Source organism: Acanthochromis polyacanthus, chromosome 14 (assembly GCF_021347895.1).
Source record: "Acanthochromis polyacanthus isolate Apoly-LR-REF ecotype Palm Island chromosome 14, KAUST_Apoly_ChrSc, whole genome shotgun sequence".
Taxonomy (NCBI): Eukaryota; Metazoa; Chordata; class Actinopteri; family Pomacentridae; genus Acanthochromis; species Acanthochromis polyacanthus.
Window position 1 is genome coordinate 32,844,913 of NC_067126.1, and position 21,487 is coordinate 32,866,399.

At 41.6% G+C, this 21,487-nt stretch overlaps 1 protein-coding gene across 1 annotated transcript in view; it reads left to right on the forward strand.

Moving 5' to 3' along the window:
- LOC110948990 (ATP-binding cassette, sub-family C (CFTR/MRP), member 4) overlaps positions 1–5,942 on the forward strand; it is a 41,427-nt gene extending 35,485 nt beyond the window's left edge. The window contains 5 exon segments of the mRNA XM_051959251.1: positions 476–565; positions 1,025–1,197; positions 1,909–2,014; positions 3,341–3,475; positions 4,883–5,942. Of these exon segments, the coding sequence (XP_051815211.1) occupies positions 476–565; positions 1,025–1,197; positions 1,909–2,014; positions 3,341–3,475; positions 4,883–4,960 (582 nt within the window). The 3' untranslated portion in view covers positions 4,961–5,942.
- The last annotated feature ends 15,545 nt before the right edge of the window (positions 5,943–21,487 follow it).

Here is a 21,487-nt window from a genome sequence, read left to right on the forward strand (position 1 = left end):
GCTTACCATAAATACACATCTTGGACATCCTCGCTGTCTGAGATCTGAGGCTTTCCTTTTACAAAGGTAGTCAACTAATATGATAAACCCTATTGACAGATGCTTGTACACTTTGAGATTATGGATTTTACTGCAGCACTGTATGATTTATTTGTTTTCTTTTTCGTATTTGAATGTTGATCTGGTGGCACTTTTGTGTCATATTATATATTTGGACAACCTTGCACAGCTATTCTCTGCCAGCACCAGTGCACAAGCTCTGGTTGTCCAAGTAAAAAGATCAACTTATTGAAGCATAGTTGGCGAGAGCATTGAATAGAGCTCCTGAGTGGAGCAAGCCCTTTGTGAACATCTTCCCCTCACACATTGCCTAGCAGTTCTCTATAAAGCCTGTCTTAACCCTTTCAGACATCTTCTCCCTTGTCATTATCTTAACTGGCCACGGCCTTCTCTTTCTATATCCATCTATCCACAGGACCCAGTTCTCTTCACGGGCACCATGAGGAAGAATCTGGACCCTTTCAGGCAGCACACAGATGAGGACCTGTGGAATGCACTCCAAGAGGTACTCCAGCGTGGCTCTGAATGATTCCCCCTCACCGGCCCAGGGGGGGATCCCTCTGTCCCCCTGTACAATGCTGCCATTCAGCCTCCCTGCTCGCCACAAGTCATGGGGGGAAATCCCATTAGGGCCATGGGGCCCAGCTCAATGTGCGGCTTGTAACTGGGAACCATTGAAAGTGCTGGGGGAGATGTGTTTGGGCAGTCAGGCCAACCAGGATGAAGGCTCCCCCCACAGTGAAGGGCTTCAGCTCCTGGTCCTGCCTCTGAATGGGTTTGGTGGCCTGGATTAAAGCTAGAGGCTAGCCACAAGAGAGCACTGGCCAAGGTCATCAGTGGACCTGGCCCTGCATTGTGCCAGGCAGTTAATGGGTGTGTTTGGATGGCTCTTTAAAGACATCCCCACAGGACGCCTTTATACAGGAGTAATGAAGGGTTGGGGCTGTGCTCTCCCTCTCTGCAGGTGCAGATGAAGGCCGTTGTGGAGGAGCTGCCCAATAAGCTGGAGACGATGCTGACCGAGTCAGGCTCAAACTTCAGCATGGGCCAGAGGCAGCTGGTGTGTCTGGCCAGGGCCATCCTCCGGAAAAACCGCATCCTAATTATTGATGAGGCCACAGCCAATGTGGATCCAAGGTCAGGAGACACTTAACACTTAAGCTGTTTCACATCATTGCAGGGACTCGCCTACTCTACATGTAGTTTTTTTTTGTACTGCAAAGTAATGCTACTCAGCATGAGTACATTTTACTTGAATTTTATAAAACTGTTACATCAGAGATTCAGAAAATATTCTTAAAGCAACACTTATGCTCAAGCGTCAGCGGAAATATCCCAGTAGCACATAAATAAATCCTTGAATACCTTTTGAAAAAATGAAAAATATATATGAACTATGACAAACATTGCTGGGTGGTATACAGAGCAGATAAAAGAATAATTAAAAGAAATGAAAACAACATGTACTTGGCTTATTAAAGCAGTCCAATCTGAGTAGGCGTAGTGCGAGTATCATCCAGGGACAGATTGATCAAAACATCCATGTAGTGACTAGCATATACGTTAGATATAGCCTATATTTTGTCTGCTTTTAGTGTGAGAGAATACCATATTGTGCAAAGAAAACGGTTACAACGGGATGCAATTTTAAAAAAACGTAATATGTACAATAATGCACAAAATGTGTCTGTAAAGCTTAGCACCTCTGTTATCCTGTATTTTGCGTCTCCTCTCGTGCATATTTTGCTGCTGATGAGCCATTGTTGTGCATTGCGTAAAATCCCTGCCCAAGGGTCTGTAGGAAGCGAGCTTTCTTGTTCTCAGGTGTTGTGTTTCCTGCTCCTTTAGAACTGACAGCCTCATCCAGCAGACTATCCGGGACAAGTTTCACGAGTGTACAGTCCTCACCATTGCTCACAGGCTCAACACTATCATTGACTGTGACAGAATACTGGTAAGTAAGGATGCTGTAAATTTCCATTGTCCGGCACTTCAGTCAGTATTTCAAAACGAGACTGTCCTCCTTTGGTAGAGTTGACAATGGCAGACAGAAAGCAGTTTTCAGAAGAGAAAAACAGCAGCTGAGCAGTTTGGTGCTTTTGGCACAATTTTTTTGAGATGCTTCCACACAATCTGTTACAAACCCATTAGCTATATTAAACTGAGCTTTCCTATTGTTTAGAATTTAAGTTGCCTGCATCAACCTGTGCCTCATATCCCTTTCCTTTGTTGTCTGTCAAACACACCTGAGATACACAGATTACAAATACTTCCTCTCCTTTATTGTCAGGTCCCAGATTTAATTCACTTGCCTTTCTTTGCAACAGCTGGGCTGATTCCTCACTCCCAGCATCCCTTTTCATTGAACTTATCCTCATGCCACTTGATCTTTGGCCCTTTCCTGCTACTGCCTGCAGAGGTGCCAATTAGTGCCATTTGTGGCAGCATTTGTTAAGCGTCTACGGAGGACAGAGCCTGACCCGATGGCTGCTTGGTCACTGAGAGGGTCGAGGAAAAAAGCCAAATATCACACAGCGGGGACAGTTTCACACCTACACTTGTGTTAAATGCCCCCGCACTGTCACACACTCCGGGGGAACTGAATTCGGACCCCAGTGTGTTCCGTTGTCTGAGTGTTTTTCAGGATATGAACTCCATCTCCTGATAGTCTGCTCCTAAACTTTTGATTATGACTACAGCTGCTGAATTCTCCCTTTCATACTAACACTCTCTGAAACTGGGCTTTACTGATAACAAACTGCTCATTACCGCTGTAAGGGGATCGGGCTTGTTAAAATTTGTCTGTGATATAATTGTAGTCTTTTCCAAACTGCTTGAATTGGCACTATTCTTTCTGTGGTTTTCACGGCATGTGATGACATTGAAATGATGGTAATTTTCCAGAGTGTCTTAAAGGTGTGATTGTTGGATTTGACTGAGGACCACCCCTAGGCCTCTGAAATGCCAGGATAAATACATGGATAAATCGGTGATCTCCTGTCTGTCAGAGTCAGCGCGCTCGACTTTCGTGCTGCTAACAGGTTACTCTCATTGTCCGCGGCCCTTTTGAGCAGGAACAGGCACCGGTGTTTGCCGTTGCATGAGTCACATAAAATGGATGGTTCCTATGTGCGCAGACCTACTGTTTCCCCATTCAACTCGCACTGTCTGCATGCACCACTCAGCAGTGAAACAGCTGAAATGTCAGTTTTCCCCAAAGTAAAGTATACAGGCGGTGGCACACATGCACACACACCCACCATTGTATGTATGATTGCAGGTTCTGGACGCTGGCAGGATCCAGGAGTATGATGAGCCATATGTGCTGCTCCAGAACCAGGAAGGGCTCTTTTACCAGATGGTCCAACAGACAGGCAGAGCCGAGGCTGCCTCACTGCTGCATACAGCCAAACAGGTAACCACATCCACCTTTGTCCCAGGACAGGTCTGTCACTAAATAAGCGTCCAGCCGTGGCACACTAATCCCCAACTCTCCCTTTAACTCCAGACTTCGTTGCTCACCTCCAAAATAATACATCTAAGCGGCACAAGATGTGCATAACCCTGACAATGCAAAGACACTTGATTACCATTTTAATTTAAAGTGTCTACTTGGAGCATTGCGACACCATAACATTAATTTCAAGAGGAGAAATTGTCCCCTTTGTAGATTTACATCCTCCGATATTATCAGAGGAACTCTCCATATAATCTTTTTCCTCATAATGTAATTTTGAGATCATTTTGGCGATGATTCTAGAAAAGCAGCTTTCTTTGCGCTGTATCTATTTTGAAATATTGGGTTTAACTTCATCGCGATTTGGGATAAACTTTCTATGGGGATTACTGTAATAGAGAATGTCCATATTTTTTCCCTGTGAAATTCATTTGTGATGTATTTCCCCTTCAGACACTGAGCAGATAAGAGGCGGCTATTCATTGTTCAATTCCATTTTATGTGCATCTGTCTGGGACTACAGATACCATATTGCAACTTCAAACAGGTCTTTGTGAAATAAGAAAAAGTAGGCATCATTTCATTTTCTCTCTGTCCCTTGCACAAATTTATCAGCGGAACTGTATCTTCTCAGCCAGAGGAGTGAAATGAGTAAAATACTGATTTCAAAGACTCAGCACACTGTGGTATTATTTGGTATCGTCTTACCCTGCACACTGGCGGATTGGTAGCGACATTGTTCAAGCCCTTACGTTTTCCTTTCTTTATTGTAGGGCGCTCTGCTTAGATCAGATTACTGCAGCATCCATAACTGTCTAGCGCCACTTATTAAATACTGAGATGGTCCGCATGTTGTGTGTCAAGTTTCTATAGTTGTCAGTCAAGGTTTAAATACATTCAATAATCTGATATCAACCTCTAGCTCTTTGTCCGTGTTAAAAAAAGAATCTCAGAGTAGACCGTATATCTCAAGATGTGACCAGGCTTTCACCTCTTTTGCCGCTTTCTCGTAAACTTTCTTTATTGAAATCAGCAGCGTCTTTGTATAAAGAGAATTTTATAGACACTTTGAGCAAACGCTACTATCCGGTTTTTCAAATGGTGGCTCAGTGTTCAGCTCAGAAGCCACTGTTTAGGGGAAATTAACTCGACAAATAATTCCCGCGATTATCTCCAAAATATTCTCCCTTGAATTTCACACTTGTTTATTAGGCTAAGTAAGCCACTTTTGCATGCTTCAGCGGATGGTAAATCCCTTCACCGTGCTCTGACTGGATCTGTCACAAATCGCACCTTCGCAGATTGTAGCTTAGATTGGACAGTGTGCTTGTATTCTGTGACACTGCTTCCCTGATCCGCTTTCAGGTTTACATGAACAAAAAGCGGGTGACTGACGTGCGCTGTGCCAAGGACATCAGTGTCATCTTTGAGACATCTCTTTGACACTTTGGAGGGTCGCTGTGGTCCTCGCGTTGGCCATCAGTGACCAAAATCTTTTCATCTTTTTCCCCACATACACTTAGATTCCTTGATGTAAATTAAAATGTCTCCTGGTGGGCTTAGCGTAGTGTGTGTGCTGCATTTGACTGGCATAGACTTTTTGGTCTGGAACAGAAAAAGAGGCAAGTATCTGAGGCAGCCTGTGCCTTTCACTGACAGCATATGACTGCATGGCTGTCTATTGATTACACACTGCTATGTTTATGTATGTGTCTTCTGGCCTCCTGGGTGTCTTCAACCCTGCACTGGTGCTCAAAAGATTGCATATACTGAATTATTATATAATATAATTAGAAATGTATATTGGTGGGGTAAATGATTCTTTTAAGGCAAACAGTTTTGCAGGGCTCGAGTCTTTTCATTATTTGGAAAGTGCTTGTCAAAACAAGGAGAACCTGAGAGGAGACATGAATGCTTTCAGTAATCATTGTGCCTTAATCACGTTATTGATTCTTAGTAATTGCACTGTGATAATTGAATGGTCTTCTGCACTTTTACTCCAGTGGGGTGTTTTTTTTTTTTGTCTACCTCAGTTCTTGTCAGTATAAAAACAATCAGCAAAATTGAAATGTAACATGTTGCAGTGATACCAACACCAAAGAACACTGGTCAGACCTTTAATGCCTCTAAAGAGTTTTCTCCAGTGTAATACTAACTCTAAGTCTTGACCATTTTTGATGAATGTAATGTGGTTGCGTTGAAAATGTAGCATTTCTACTATGTATGGATTTTAGTATGACTACTTGTAGCTCAATATTTATTCACAATCTTGATTTCTGTCTTTGTGTGTTCTTTATAGCTTCAGTGAAGGTACCATTTTATGGAGTTTGCACTTTGTAGGTGTTTAGTCATAGATAAGTGACAGAAATGTTCACTTATAATTAGATTAAATTCCAATTTCATTTAATAAAGAATATTAGATGAATTTTTCCTTACTGTCTTCATTTTCCTCTATTGTTCCACTGACTCACTGTTTCCTCCTGCTGTTGCTCATCCTATATTCAGTTGTCTGAGTGGTGTGTTTGCCTCAGGTCAGTGGTTACAACTGGCCTTGAACATGATGCTACAAATTGGTAAGTGGTTAAGGAAAACAACCTGGTGATTATTCTGTTGACTCAAGTGATTTTTCAATTCTGCCTCAGCGGTAAAAGGGTGCAGCTCTCCACTGTATTATTTAAGCATCTCAGCAGTGCAGTGTGATGATTAAAATGTAATTTTTTCCATTTGAAAAGGGCTGTTTAATTTGGCTTCATAGAGAGAAGAGCAAAGCTGGTCATTACACATTCAGAGATTCTTGTCAGTAAACACTTAGCTTGGTCTAACAGGCAGTATTTAACCAGCACCCAAATTTGGGTGGTGAACTGCGGGACATCGGTTCCTTTAAAAGCTGAGTGATTTACACAATTCATTAAAGCCAATGAATCTTCAGCCGGCGTCATATTAAATGGTTACTTACTCTCAAATAGCCCCTTGGGAGTTGAATTGTTGGCTTGCGAATAGATTAAAGTTTACATTGAAAAGAAAAATTGAATTCAGCGGTAATCAATAGCATAATGGGCCAGTGAGAGGAGCCTGCTGCCTGAAATGAAATTACCATATTTTTAATCTTAATTTTCCACTCTGTTTATCTGACAGTGTGGATGTGCAATCCAAACAGATAATGAGAGACTGGGATATTGACAGTGGGGTCCTCTGGAGTGCTTGTTTCAGTGATTAAACACTGTGATCTGTGATTACTTTGTGTCGGGTGTCAGGCTGGCGGACCGGGCCCTGGGAGACATAGGCGCATAGCAGCTGGAGCATCATGGGTCTCTGAGGTGCTAATGCACCTGACACAGCATTGACAGCATTGGAAACCCTATCAGGGACTTCACCACACGGCAGCTGCCACAATAGAAATACTCATGGAGCTATCTACATCAGAGTCAGCATATATCCTCTCTGCTCTCCCCTCGATAACAGCCAACACAAGAATGGCGACAACAAAGTTTGCACAATAAGTATTATTAACCGGATACCTTCCTACGTCCCCCAATAATAGGACCATTTTAAGACATATCTGAATAGGTGTGCAAATAGCAGTGCTGTCAACATAGTGCTGATATAGCTTTAATAAACAAATGTGTGAGAAACCTGGCAGTCCGCACAATGAAGTTTAATCCCAAAGAAATAAAAACACAAAATAAGAGTCAGCACAATGTGGCGGCGGTGAATAAAATGATGAATTCAAACTGTAGCAGTTGGCCCATCCACACTTTAAGGGAGAAGTGATACGTCGGTGCCGATTCGAGGGTGCGATACCTGCTGTTTTCAGTTAAAGATGTTTTATTGTCAGTTGAGAGAAGAATAATGTAACAAGTATCTGTAACAACTGAAAGTGCTGTAAATTGTTTAAGGTGGTTTTGTTACGGGCCAGTAAGTAGGTAGTCTGAAGGCCATTTTGGGTTTAGGAGACAATGTTTTTCACAAACTTTCTGTTGTGCCAGCATTTTCTTTTGTGATGGATACTGCTGTTTGACAAATGGAAACAAATTGCATGGTGAAGGCGTCTGAATGGCAGGGAGCTGGGGAGTGTCAAACCCGGTGCTGAAAGACGATGAAGCGAGAGCCTCAGGTTTTTGTGGGCGACTCAGACCTGACTGATCCCAACATAAAGTACTTGTTGAAGAGAAGGAGAAAAGGAGAACAGGATTTCGACAGGCTGCAGTGAAATTAGGAGAATTGACTATGGCGGCTTTGTTCCTGGCTGGTGACATGGGGTGGGGGAGATGGGGAGACTGGAGCGATTCCCCAGAGACTCTGTGCTCAGCCTTTCTAAAGTGACTACAAACTGAATATCTGACAAGTTCCCAAGGCCTGACGTGACTCTGTGTAGAGCTCAGAAAAACAAACAACAAATGGCACATTTTTAAGATACATGTGGTGACACTGGATGTAGTGTGTTAGAAAATGGCTTTTTATCTCGTTAAAAATAGGCACTCAATTTGGAATATGTTATGAATTTTCTAGATCGTTGCTGCAACTTAGTGAGACCTAGTTTTGCTCATGGCAGACTTTGTGAAAGTAGAAAAATGAAAACTACCAAATGTGAATTCCCAACTTATTAGAGGACGCATATCTAGCAGCATCTCTTTGATCAGGCATCATAAACAAGCTCCAAGTAGTTCCTCCCAGGGTGCACACGTGAGATTTAATAAGCCACACTGTATCATGGTGCCTCAGCAGTTTAGTGACCACCCTGGCTTGGCCTTATGGACTGGCTGACTAACACTGCTACAAACAGTAATTATAGGTCACACATGTAATGGATGATTATGTTTTGTAAATTATCCAGGCTGTGGTGTGTTTCAAGGGAGTGAGTACCATTTTGTGTTTAGAATAATATTACTCAAGGTTGAAACAAGTACGTTTATTTTTATTAAAAGTTGTTGAAATGGGGAAAAAAAAGTATTTTCTTAGAAGCCTCTATTTTTTGTAATTTTACCTGTCCGTGCCACTTAGCTAATGTGGCCCTTTGAAAGGCCACCAAATAGGAAACCTCTTTGCATGCTTTAGCCTTAAATCCTGGACATGCTCTGTCACCTCCCAAAAGTGCCGTTTGATTCTTCAACTGCGAGAAAAAGAAGCAAAGTGGAGGGTAGACAATAGCCGAGGGCTTATCTCATCGGTAAATAAGGCTTATTGCTTAAAGCTATAAAAGGCTATGCTTATTGGTGATGTCATCCCTTTGTGGAAGATTGATGAAGCTTGAGGAAGGGGGCATAATGTGAATGTGTGTGTGTGAGATGGGAAGCCTGGTGCACCAAATCTCGAGAGTTTCTAACTTTCCCCTGCAGAGTTTGATTTAATTTAAAATGTATGACATATATTTTAACTGCTGCTGCACTAAAATTGCAGTCTTTGGTGGTAAACTAACCCAAATGTACTTCAAAGTTCCATCTGGCCAGGGGGCTTTTATCCTTGGCCATGAGAGCGGTTGATGTTCTGTGCATGTAAACGTGCAGCTTTGGGTAAAGGTGGGGACAGCTTGTGTCCCCCATTATTGTCTGGTTGCATTTACGTGGGTCCAAGGGCCCACTGTGTCTTTTCGGGTTACTTTCTCATCATTTCTCCTAATGTAGAGACCCACAGGGTTGGTGGCAAGCACACAATGCGGCTGTTGTATGGTTACTGTCAGCTCTCTCAAATAAGGCTTCCTGTTCATTAGACTTCTTTTCACCTCCGCACAATGCGCCGGCTTTGCAGCAATAGCGAGTCGACGCCCATCTCTTCAATGCCATGTGAATAGTTCTAAATAGTGTTTATGCAAGCCATTGTTGTCTGTTGTGTGTCCAGTCTTAATGCACAGTGATTTGCCTGCTTTTGTAGCCTGGGATACATTATCTTGCCTATGTGGCTTCAGATGCATGCCTGGCCTTTGAGCCAGTAAACAGTCTAAAAGTTAACTCCCTATGGACAATGCTGGAGATGCCTGATAAAGTGGGGCAGAGTGCTCTTACTGGCCCATTTATGTCCCTCTATAATTGCTGAAATGACTTCCTCCTCTGCTTTGTATGTATCTGTTTGAAACTCGGCAGTCTCTTTGTTGTATTCATCATTCCTGCGACAAAAAAGAAGAAAAAAAATCAGACTTCTCTAATTTAATTCTGAAAACATGAAGGCGTTTTTTTTTTCTCCGTTTCTGTTTTCCCCTAAAGAATGTGTAGAAAAGCATTTCAAATCTAATTAAAAGAAAGTTTGGGAAAGTGAGTTACACTTAACCTCAAAGCTGATTTAAATTGCAATCTGTGAAGATCATTCTCTTTTTTTTTTTCTCCTTAAATACATAGTAAAGTTGATGCTGTTGCTTTCAAAGATTGGACTGACATTATCTTTTGCACATCTGTTGAAGACTGTCTGTTCGGTAGCGGAGATGTATTTAAACCCTGTGTCTTAATTCTTGAAACCGTCAGTGTGAAAATGAAAAGGGTAACACAGATCGACAGCCAGGTGGATAATCTGACACACATCACAGTCAAAGAATAAAAACTTTTATATCTGGAAGATAATGTCAAACTGATACGTCTTGTAATGGAAATTTTATGTCTCGTCGGTTACGTTAATATGGATTTCTGTTGTTGGACTGTTTGTACCACAACTTTATTGATTAGGGATGATTTATAAAAAGTTAAAAGTAAAACCATTCACTATGCTGTATGCACATGTTGCATTATACTAGTATAGCCATACTTCTGCTTGTGGCACCTATGGTTTTTATATTTCATAGTTGGAGAAAAAAGGTTTTGACATGCTGCCAAAGATGAGCTTCTACCTTGTTTGGCAGCACCTAAATTGTTTTTCCCAAAAGGAAGACAAAATAACCCTGAAAAATGAGAGAGTAGGAACAGGCAGCATATTATAGCCTTCATCTGTTTGTGGCATTGTTCTAGAGAGTGTATACATCACCTCCAGAGAGTAACTGATAGGCCCGACCATTCACTGCTTGGATAGATGCACAAAAGCAGAAGATATCTGCGGCACAGATTACATTATACTCATTTCAAAAGCATTCACAGTCAAGTATGCAGAACAGAAAAAGAGATGCTTTTAATGCCGGCCAGTGATTACAGGTGAGAGATGTAACTGATAGTTGGCCTATTATTGTTCAGAGATTTGGTGTGTTTGACCCCCTAAAGCATTCTGCTGCCAAGGGAATTTAAAACAAGCTTTGGACTGGGAGGAAAGGAATGTTATGATTGCTCTCCGTGACACTGATACAACACTGTCACATCACCGACTCCAGACTGAGGAGAAGCTTCGCTGCGACTGAGCCTGAGTCTCACAACACGAACACTTAGCAGCGGGCATTTTATTAACCTGTCAAAGAGAGGCTAGGTGCTGCTTTGTTTTTGATTGCCACAGCTCCTTATGCTCTTGCTGCGGCTTATACATCTGACCTCCATTAGCCCACCAGGTGTGTTTCACATTTTATTTAATGAACTGTAGTCATGAGGTAATTCATCGCCCGCAACAATACTCCTTGAAGCAAGTTTTTTTTTTCTACGCTCTAAAGTAGTGATGTTGACTCGCTTTGCTCCTGGGCTGATATTTTCATTAAAGGCCTCCTTATCAAATAATGAAAAAAGAATCTGTTTCTTGCCCAATGCTATTACCGCCCACAAATCAAAAGGTTTCCAGTGTAATGTCTTGCCTCCCATGCCAGTTAATTAGGTGGCGTAGAGCTACATACTAATGCTACTTTCATGAGAATAATCTGAGACAATAAACCTGTCTCTTTTGTGTCCTTCTGCAAGCCCTCTTAATTAATATCAGCAAACACAAACCAAAGTTAATTGAAATTTGAACATCCCATCTTTATAGTTTACAATAACACAATCACTTGTGTTTTGTTAGTGTTTTTGAATTGCTATAATGGCTGGTATCATATCTCCATTTAGTGTTTCATTGATTGCTCTCAGGGATGCAGCAGAAATATAAAAGAAAGAAATGTCTTAACCATGAGTAAACACAGGTGGCAATATATGCAACCCCGCCATTGATTTAAACGGGGACATTAATATTCACACTCCTCCAGATTATCATAGCAAGGTGAACATGATTTGTTTTCATTGATTAAGTGACATTCCTGCGGCTTCTCTCACCATGGTTATTAATATAGTTTGCATTGATATTATTTCTGCATTAACAACAATTTCATCCAAGTGAGGGAGATTACAGGACTGATACAAAAGAGTAGCATCTCTGTGTCATAGAGCTTTAATCAGAGCCCTCTTTGATGTAAAATCTTTACAGCTTTAATCAATCTATGGATGAGCTTTTCAAACTGTATGCAAGTTTGAATAGCATAGTTTTAAAGAGGCTGTGCCCTGCTGTCAGATATCTGATATGTTTTGCAAATTACAAATCCTTCTAGGAATATGAATTAGGTTGTGCTGCCCGAGCGTTCCTTCCATTCATGGCGTGCACACTTCGGATTTCACATGGTTTTACATGAATTCTTAGCAGCAGCTAATGTAATCAGGCCAACAATTCAACAACTACTGTGAGACTGACACAGTACAAGACACAGAACCTGCAACAAAGCGTAATCTGGCACGCTACTATTTCAGTAGGTTTGTTTTTGTTATCACACTTCTTTTGTCATGTTGGCCCATGAACAGAAATAGCTAAACAAATTAAATAAATAGATAAACAGTGGGTTGTCTTTATAGCCTTTATGCCGTAATATTTCTGAGCCAAGAACATTTCTGAACTTAACAGTATTTATGTTCCGGTAGTGTTGGTCACAGTCTGTCATACATTATTTGCATCTGCATGTCCGATTAACAAATATGACATATTCCTAAGATCAGGCTCCTAGCACTCTAACCACCCACCATGGCAATTAACTGTCTACTAAGCTAACAAGCGTAACACACATGCCTGATGCAAGCCAGTAGAATATCAAGCTACTCTCCCAGATGTATCCCTGTTTACCCTGTAGTGCCACTGTGAACACGCAGTACACATGTGCAGGATAATTTCAGATGCTGATTAACCTGCGGCTCTGGACTGAGCAGCTTTGCTCTCACCAGTACCGATGTGGGATTTACACTGGAGTGCAACTGGCATTTGCAATCCACATGAGGGACAAGCGAGACCTTGTCAAGGGAAAAAAGGAGCTCTTAGACAAATTCAGTGGGCTTTAGCTGTGCTTTTCTTTGCATCTTGAGCACTGTAAGTAGAAAATCGACTGAAATTATCGCTTGTGATGGCCTTTGCAATGCACGTCCGACGCTTTAAACACGTCGTCCTTCACACTGCCCAAGTTAGAATATGGTGAGGAAAAAAATGTCTCTAAACCTACAAAAAAGAAATGCAGCGACAGCGGCAAAGAGAGGATGCACATATACTACAGTGCCTCATTTTTATTGTAATCCGGGTTAGAGGGCAACTGCATTTTCACAAGTACAAGAGGCCACTTATTGCAGTACATCTGTGAAAATAATTTCAAGTTCGCACTTGTTCCTGTAAAGGGCTTCAACCATCATCGATAATGCTGGAAAAATAGGTGCACAGATTTCATTTCACCATTGCTGTGTGTGAAACACTTTTATCCAATGTAGCATCTGAATGTAAAAAAGATTTGTAGTAAATCCATTTTTTTTCACAATTGCCACCAAACTAAACAATCTGTTCTACTCATTTCTAAAAAAGCATTGACCGTCAGGGCATAGCCAATATGGAGGTTAATCCATTCTAGTGTCTATACTATGGGGATGCTTATGGAAGCATATTTGCTTAGGGCAGCCATGCAAATTATTACTTACTGCCCTGTAAGCTGATAACACAAATTAGATACCCATTAAAGTTGAACAATGTATATAGAATGAGAAAAGATTGCAAGTGATACCTGAAGGGATGCTTAAGTCATATGGCACTAAAATATGCCTCATGCTTGCAAACTTCAAAAGTGAGGAGATGTTTATCCTTGGGATTGGAAGATGCATAATAGTAATCTCATATGCACAGAGGCAGCTGCCAGGTGGAGGATAGCACACTGCATGTTTATGAATAGAAATCATTACAGGGACTGGGGAGCATACCGGCATGGACCAGTGACACAGAACTTTTTTATCATCTACCCAGTGCACACTGCAGTACTTAAAAGTTCATGTGCCGAAATGTTCAGTACAGTAAGGCGTTACTTTGGCTGTGGTCATTTTGATCAGGGCCTTTTTTCTGTGTTTACTTGAATGGATGTGTTAAAGGTCTCTATCGCTTTAAGCTTTGACCTGAATATTAGCTGAAGTTGAGGACAACGAGCCTGTTAATACGATCCTGCCACCTGAGGGGCCTGTGAAATCAGAAACATGCCAGCTTTAACAGCACAACTCTACTCAGCCTCTACCTTCCATAGCCTGCGCTCTTATCAGATGAGCCACTTTAATTCATGTGCCAAACAGCTCTCTGAGGGCGAAATACAAATGTTCAGCAGCTTTTAAGAGGCAGAAGTGCTGTTTGTGGCGTGTTTGACGAGAGAGGAAAGGCTTCAGGCCAGTTTTGGGAGCCCTCGCTAATTCTACCTTTGACTTGCCTGTTGTTGTCTTTGCGCCCCTTTCCCTTTCTGCTCCTCTGGCTGGCTGATAGTTAGGGATTCATCTTAAAACCTCCCCTTTGTCTGACAGACCGTGGAGTCAGCAGTTATTCTTCAACTGGCGACTTTCAATGCTTGGCGGTGAAAGAGATGAAGCTGAAACACAAAGGCAAATTAAGGGTACAAAAACACTCGCTATTGTCCCATTGTTGAGGGTCACAAATCGTCAAGTAAAAGCAACACAGCGTGGTTGAAATGTATTCGCCTCCATCCCTTTCCCCCCCTCCCTCCCTTCTCCTCTCTTTATATTCATTAGATTCATTATAGGCCACAAAGGACTGCCAACAAAACAGCTTGTGATTTTAGTTGAATTCATCCCCCTCTGAGGCCTGCAGGGAAATTAAAGTAGGTGACTATCACTAGAGGGGGAGCAGGCTTGACACATCTGAAGCTTTCAGTGATGCTAATAGCCAAGCGTATCCAAAATACACAGGAGCTGACCTCAAACAGATTGTGGGGGTTTAAAATCATTAGTTTGCAAATGAAGCAAAAGTACATTGGATCTATGGTAGAATCAGCCCACTCTGAACCTTTGATTAGTGTTTGTCAACTCCCCTTTCTCTTCATACTCCCCCGCCCACTTGCAATCCAGAAATTAATAAAGGAGACATAGCGACACTTTGGAGAGAAGTGCTTGCATCTCCAGCACCTGTTAAACAAATGCACTTAAGGCAGGAATCAAATTGCAGGCAGGTTTAAATTGGTGTAAAATCTTCATTTAGATGATGTCCCCAGGGCCTGCTTATTACTTGAGATTTATATAGCATTAGTTCTGCCTCGCAAATGTGGTGCACCATTCCACCTCAGTGAAATATGAAGAGGTTTGATAAAAAGCTACAACAGATTCTCTCATTAAAAAAAACCTAAACCCTTTAAAGATTCATTAATTTAACTTGTGGCATGCAGCTCTGACATGCACAGAGTTCTGTGCTTGTGCCCTTGAGCGCTATATGTTATACAGTGTGAGATGATGCTGCGGTGGCTCATCGGCACAGGTCTTTAAGAACAAGTGCGCTGATAAATTAGACTACCTGCAACGCTGAATACATCCCGCTGCATTTCAGAGGTTAATTTTTCAAACATGGACGGGTGCTAGAATAAGCTAAATATAAAGAATTCTGTAGGATTCGGTGCACCTGTTGTCCTTTGAAAATCTGCAGTTGGCTGCACTTGCTATCATGTTGCCGAGAGTGGGACACATCGTGCCGAAGGCTGGAAGGTGGAAGGAAACAACTACAAAGGCATTTCATTTGTAGCGGTGCCCCCATTGAGTATGTCTGTTTCAGTCACCAATCTGTTTTGTTCTCCATCCTTTTCAATTTGTTTACATTTGGCCCCTACTGGAGAGGGACAGTCTATTGATTTATTGTCCCTGCTTCCTGAGAGTGGCGTTAAGAGTGCACAAGGCCCCCCCGTCCTCAGACCCTGCTCTTACATTGTTGCCTGGTTGCTGGCTTCTGTTACTGAGACGGGCCAGGGAAAGGCCCTGCCCAAGCATCATAAGGACCTCACAAGGAAATAAAAAAAAAAAAGAAAAAAGAAAAGCCTCAGCCGCACGAAGGCCTGAGAGACAGCACCGAGGCACAATGTAGCTCCATCTGAATAGCAGACGCTGTGGGATGCTTGCCTCCCACAAAAGGCTTTATCTGTTTTTTTTTTTTTTTTTTCGGTTTTCATCAAAACTGGTCTTAGTTTTTAGGTGAGATGTCTATTTAATCGTGCTATAATATATTTTATTTTGCAGTATTTTTACTGCGTTAAAATTTTAATATATGTAAATGAGAAACATAAATAAAGTGCTTATATAACACGCATTCACACACAGTTTTTTTCTTCTATATGTGTGGGTTTTGCATTCATGTTTTGTGGCATCTGCTTTTGCCGACGGATACTTTTATATGAAAAGCACCTGTCTGAAATTCTACAGAACAATTTATATGAGTGAAAAGAATCATTTCAGATGAAAGTTGAAATGCTTTTGTAAAATGGCCTTTCACTCGTCTCGCTTGAAGATAAACAATTTCCCATGAATATATGGCTGGGCCCCCTATCTATCACAAAAATCAGAATGTGTCCCATACTGAGCCTATTGTAGTCTATTAAAAGGAATCCTTCCCTGTGGCAACCGTTTTGCAGGTTTCAAGTAGATAAATGCCTTCCAAGAGGGATAAGAATGCATTTCTACAAAACTGCATTAAAGAGTAATGTTTGTCAACTACTCCGATAAAAACTTCACAGTCACAATTCTTTTTAGAGGCGGCAAATGCATTGGGAATGTGTAAAGCTGATTGGTCTGGGGAGGCTGCCTACAGGTTAGCAGGCCTCATTTCCAATCTCTGACAGCAATATGTGTCGCCGTGCGCTTCATCCCGATTGCTCATGTTGAACACAAACCATGGTCACTCTATATATGGAAATCTCTGTCTTCAGGGCGAAAAAAAATTAAAAAGGTGAGATTGGCACTTTAACCTCCATGCCCCCCTGAAAATATGTTTTAGTCTGATACATTATACTACTGCGAATTATTTATCAAGAAGATACAAGCTTGATATTTCAAAAAAATAATGAGATGTTGAGGTGGCAGCTGGAATGTTCTGGTCCAGCGAGCAGCATCTATGAATCGGGGGAAATGAAGTAAATATGGCAGGCTGGGACACACCATGTGCTGAATGTGAAAGAGTGGAGTGCGGTGTTTAGACGGCCACGGCCAAAAACTCCAAATCTTCCCTTTGTGGCGGACTTGTAACCTCTTTCAGAATACTTTTAGTTAATTGTAGTTATTATAACAACTGCATATTTACGACTTCAAGCTTTTAAAAGCGTTGAAGTGCTCTGACAATTCAGACAAAAATCTGATGTGTTAAAACATGACAATTCCATATGTTTTTCACGAGTAATGTTTCTTATTTGTGATTATCAAACGGCTCTATAAAAAAAGAGGATGAGAATCCGAGTCGGAGCCTGGAATCTATCAGGCAAAAACCAAATTGAGTGTTGTGCTAAGTTGAGTTGAAAGAACCCACCTGTCGAAACGCTGCATTCAGAGAACAAGCCTTCCAGTTGTTGCCGTTCATACAAAGCGAGTGAAGAGAAGAAAGCCATTCACACACTCTGAATACAGTTGAAGTGTGTTTCTCCTCAGATGACTGTTATTTGAAAGAACAAAACAGAGAAAGGCTGTGTATTAATTCACTTCAGACCCTGACAGTCGTTGCTTTCTCTGCACTGTTAGTCCTCCTCTGATGAACACAGCAATCAAGGTGAACCATGACTTGTTTGAGTGAGTAACATGTTTTTCTTGACAACCTATTCATGCCCGCATAATGCCGTTTAAAGCTGAGGTATGCTTTAGAGAGATCATTTTTGCTCAAATAATGTATGAAATCATTCCCCGTTTTAAATATCTGTCTAGGATTTAAACATGATGCATAGCTCTGTTAACAAAATGAACTGATATATTAATATTTGTGGCATCGACTGCGGAAACGTCACAGCATTTCAACTTGTTGACTAAATCAAGTGACAAGAAAAGGAAAAAAAAAGTGGTTTATTTCAGAGCTTTGCCCCCTCCCCACCCCAAACTCTTGTCTTTGTTTTGAATTATTTCATCCCCTCAGAACATCCCGTTGCTTTTCAGGGCCCCTTTTGTTCTTGGTGAAGGGGTCTTTTATTTGGGAGAAATCTCCCATCTCAGACCAGCGCTTTGGCTTGATGCAGATCTTCATTAATCTCCAGGGCCACTGTGGGCTCTACAGCAGCCTGCCGTTTTGATGGGAATTGAATTTGATACCATATTGTGGCTTGTATGGAACTTAACAATGGCCTGTGTTCCTTCCTGTGTCTGTGCACAATCAGAGAGACCCAATTAAATAATTTGGTACAATAAAGGGGAACAAAAGGATACCCAGGCATAAAGTGAGGGCTCCAACATTTGCATTCTACCTATTTCTGTATCATGTTAATTAATTTGCTTTGAAACCACGAGGGGAGGCACAATGGGAAACAGCGCAGCTCATTTCTAAGTATGTCTGAAGATGCTTTATATTCAGGTGACATGCAAAATCAACATTCTACAATAAGAAAATTGCATTTTTCTCATGAGTGCCAGACACAAAAAAATAGCTTTTTTTCTTTTATTAAACTGGTTCCTTTATTTTGTATGTTTTTGACTTATGTAAATCAAACTTTATATTACAAAACCATTGTTTTAAAATGTCACTTTTCCATGTTTCGTGGTAAATTACTAAAGGCTCTTCTGTGGCTCAGATAAATAATACGACCTCTGCTTGAATAGAATAATTTTGCATCTAAAATGACTGTCACGATAACCTGCTCTTAATTAACAATGTGTGAATTGTGTGATATAGAACTGCTTTTGTTGATGGTAATATATCATATTCAATGCAGGGCAAATGAATTATCCACGAGTGGCCCGTGATAAGCGGTGAAGGGACCCATATGGAGCTGTCAGTGGACCGCTGGTGGGCTCTCCTAGTCCAGCCACTGTAATTGAAAGAAATGAGCCATGGAGCTGACACATTAGCAGTCTCCCCAGAGATGGACCACACAGCGCACACACACACACACACACGCACGCACACACACGCACGCACACACTTTTTTATATATCATCTATACAGACTCTATCTCACTGAAAGTGTAACCAGACAATGTCAGCCTGGCTGGCGCAGGACAGTGCCCTACTGTAAGTGAGACAGGGTGTAAGATTGGGTAGGTCTCCGTCTGGGTTAAGGGGATAATGAGAAACTGCCCTGCAGTGAGTTAATCAGCTCATCGCTCTCCCAGCACTGCCATTTATTTGCTGTTTATTCCCCAGCACAGGGCCCCCAGGGGGAGGCCTGTCTGTGAGGCAGCACCTGCAGCTTCCCCGACGCTTGATTTAGTGCTGTAAATGCTGCTTGTGGGCCAGATTACGCTGGACAGTGATCAAACCTTATTTGCACTCTGATTAGACAAACTGCTCCCTGCACTGACCAGGCTGAAGCAATTCTCCTTTAGCAATTTTATATTGCTGCCCTGCGTAAAAATGATTAACACTGCCTGGATGAATGTGGCAGCCATTCACCGCTGCCATATTCCTGCCAAGCCCTGATTCTGAACCGGGTATCAGTATTACTGCTACTCTCAGCCAATTGTTACAACAATGAACAGGTATTTAATATTTATCAAAACATTATGGATGTAATCACAGAAGTTACACTCTTTCTGCAGTTGTTGACGCAAGAAGAAGCAATGAATCATTACTATTTTTGTCAATATATATTTGACTCTGTGCGACTGGCTGAATCAGCAAAACACCAACGCATTTCACTTCTCAATATCTCTGATAACTTAATCTCTGTGTTTGCTAGGCAAAGCTGACACTAAATTTCAGACCCAAAAAGTTATTTGTGATTGCAAAATTACAAAAAATAGTACTGTATTTACCATAGCGCACATATTCCAAGTCATATGTACAGAACACAGGTTAGTCAACTTAAAGCTAAAACCTGACAAGTGACGACAAGCTTAAAGCATATTTGCACAGTTTATCTGCTATAACAGGGATCTGTAGCAGCAAGTGGAACTTGCACACAACTGCTCAAATTTAAATAAACTGATCAAAAGCTGCTTAATTATTCAATATCTAAAGGAGACAATAGTATGACCCAGTTTTGTATCAATATGTCATTTTTTACATTGTATATATTTTTTCTACCCCTTATATGCAGTGAATGCAACACACACACACACACACACACACACACACACACACACACACACACACACACACACACACACACACACACACACACACACACACACACACACACACACACACACACTCTTACTGCTAAGAACAGACAATATGTTCTGTAACCTTCAAATGTATTGAGAGAAGGTCCCCTGTTGCTTTCAGAGTGGAAGGCACTCCACCTTGGTCATTGTACAGCAGATTTTCATGCTTTAGTGTCACACAAAGCCTGCTCTTTCCACCAAATGATCAGACCATCTTAAATGTTGACACAATACACCTGAGAATGAATAGGTACGTACGTAGTGCGTTGGCAAGGTCTGATTTATTTCATCTGCGTCTGCTCAGAGGCTAGCAAAGTGTTAATAACGTCGTTTTCTGACCTGCTCTTTTTAGCCTGATCCTCCTCTCAGAATGCCTCTCCATCATCTTTCCAGAATTTGCTGTATTACCATAACACTGATGCAAGACCCATTTAGAATTGTGCTTGAGCGATGGGCAAGCATATTGAGGCAAAGGGGTTATTATTGTGAAGAAAGTGTACAGTATAAACAGCTGAAAAGAATAGATGGCAATGCTCATAACAGAATATGAAAGCTTCCATTTTTCCCTCATTGTCTCTCCTTCCTTTTCTAAACAACCTTCCTTTTTCCAGAGCAAAGTTCTCAGAGAGAAAATGAAGTGCATTCATGCATCCTGAAAGAGGCTTTTAAGGTTGAGCACAGCTCAAACAAAAAGGAAGGTGAGCTACGGCTGGCCCGAGTATGACTCAATGTTTATAACCTTGCTGTGCAGAATTTAAGAATGCTGATGAAATGAATAGAGCTGGCTATGAAGCACATTCATTCCACAATGCCGGGAGACTTATTGGTATTCATTAGTACTGTTGTCCAGGTTGCTAAAGCGATGCGAGGTGTTGTTGGTTTTGTGAAATGTTTCTGGATAATTAAACTCGAGCATTCAGAGCCGCTGATGAATTTTACTTGGAGAACTGACACTGGCAGAACTGGCACCATTTTTTTCTTTCGCTTTTTGAAATAATATTATTGTATTTGTATTGATTTAGAGGGCTAAAATGATATGCATCTCGAAGATGAATGTATGGTTACGATAAGATACAAAGAGCATTTTTCTTAGCTGTCAGGGCCCCTCCCATTGCTCCCAGGCCCTTTCTCTCTTCATTTTGCTAACTGGTGCTCAAAGCTTCTCCTCCGCTGACCAAGCATCAGCTTCCCTGAGCTGATAAATAGGCTTCTTTGAATTGATGGCAGGCTGGAGGAAAAAGAGATAATCCTAGATAATGTGGACACAGTTTTCATTTCTTGTCACCCAATTAAACTGCAATTATCCCACTTGCAGGAGAGGAGAAAAGTGGAAAGAATGGCCAAAGAATGGGAGAGCGAGGCTCCCTGGGACACTCTCTACCAGACACATTAGCCCAGATTTGCTCCATCCTGATAAAAGAAACCCATTTCTTGCACTTGGCAGTGCACAGTGAGTGGCAGACCAGCTGCAACCTGGGGTTTTAGAAAAGAATGCCTGTACAATGTTTGTGCCATGCCTCAAAGTGGTCGGGAAG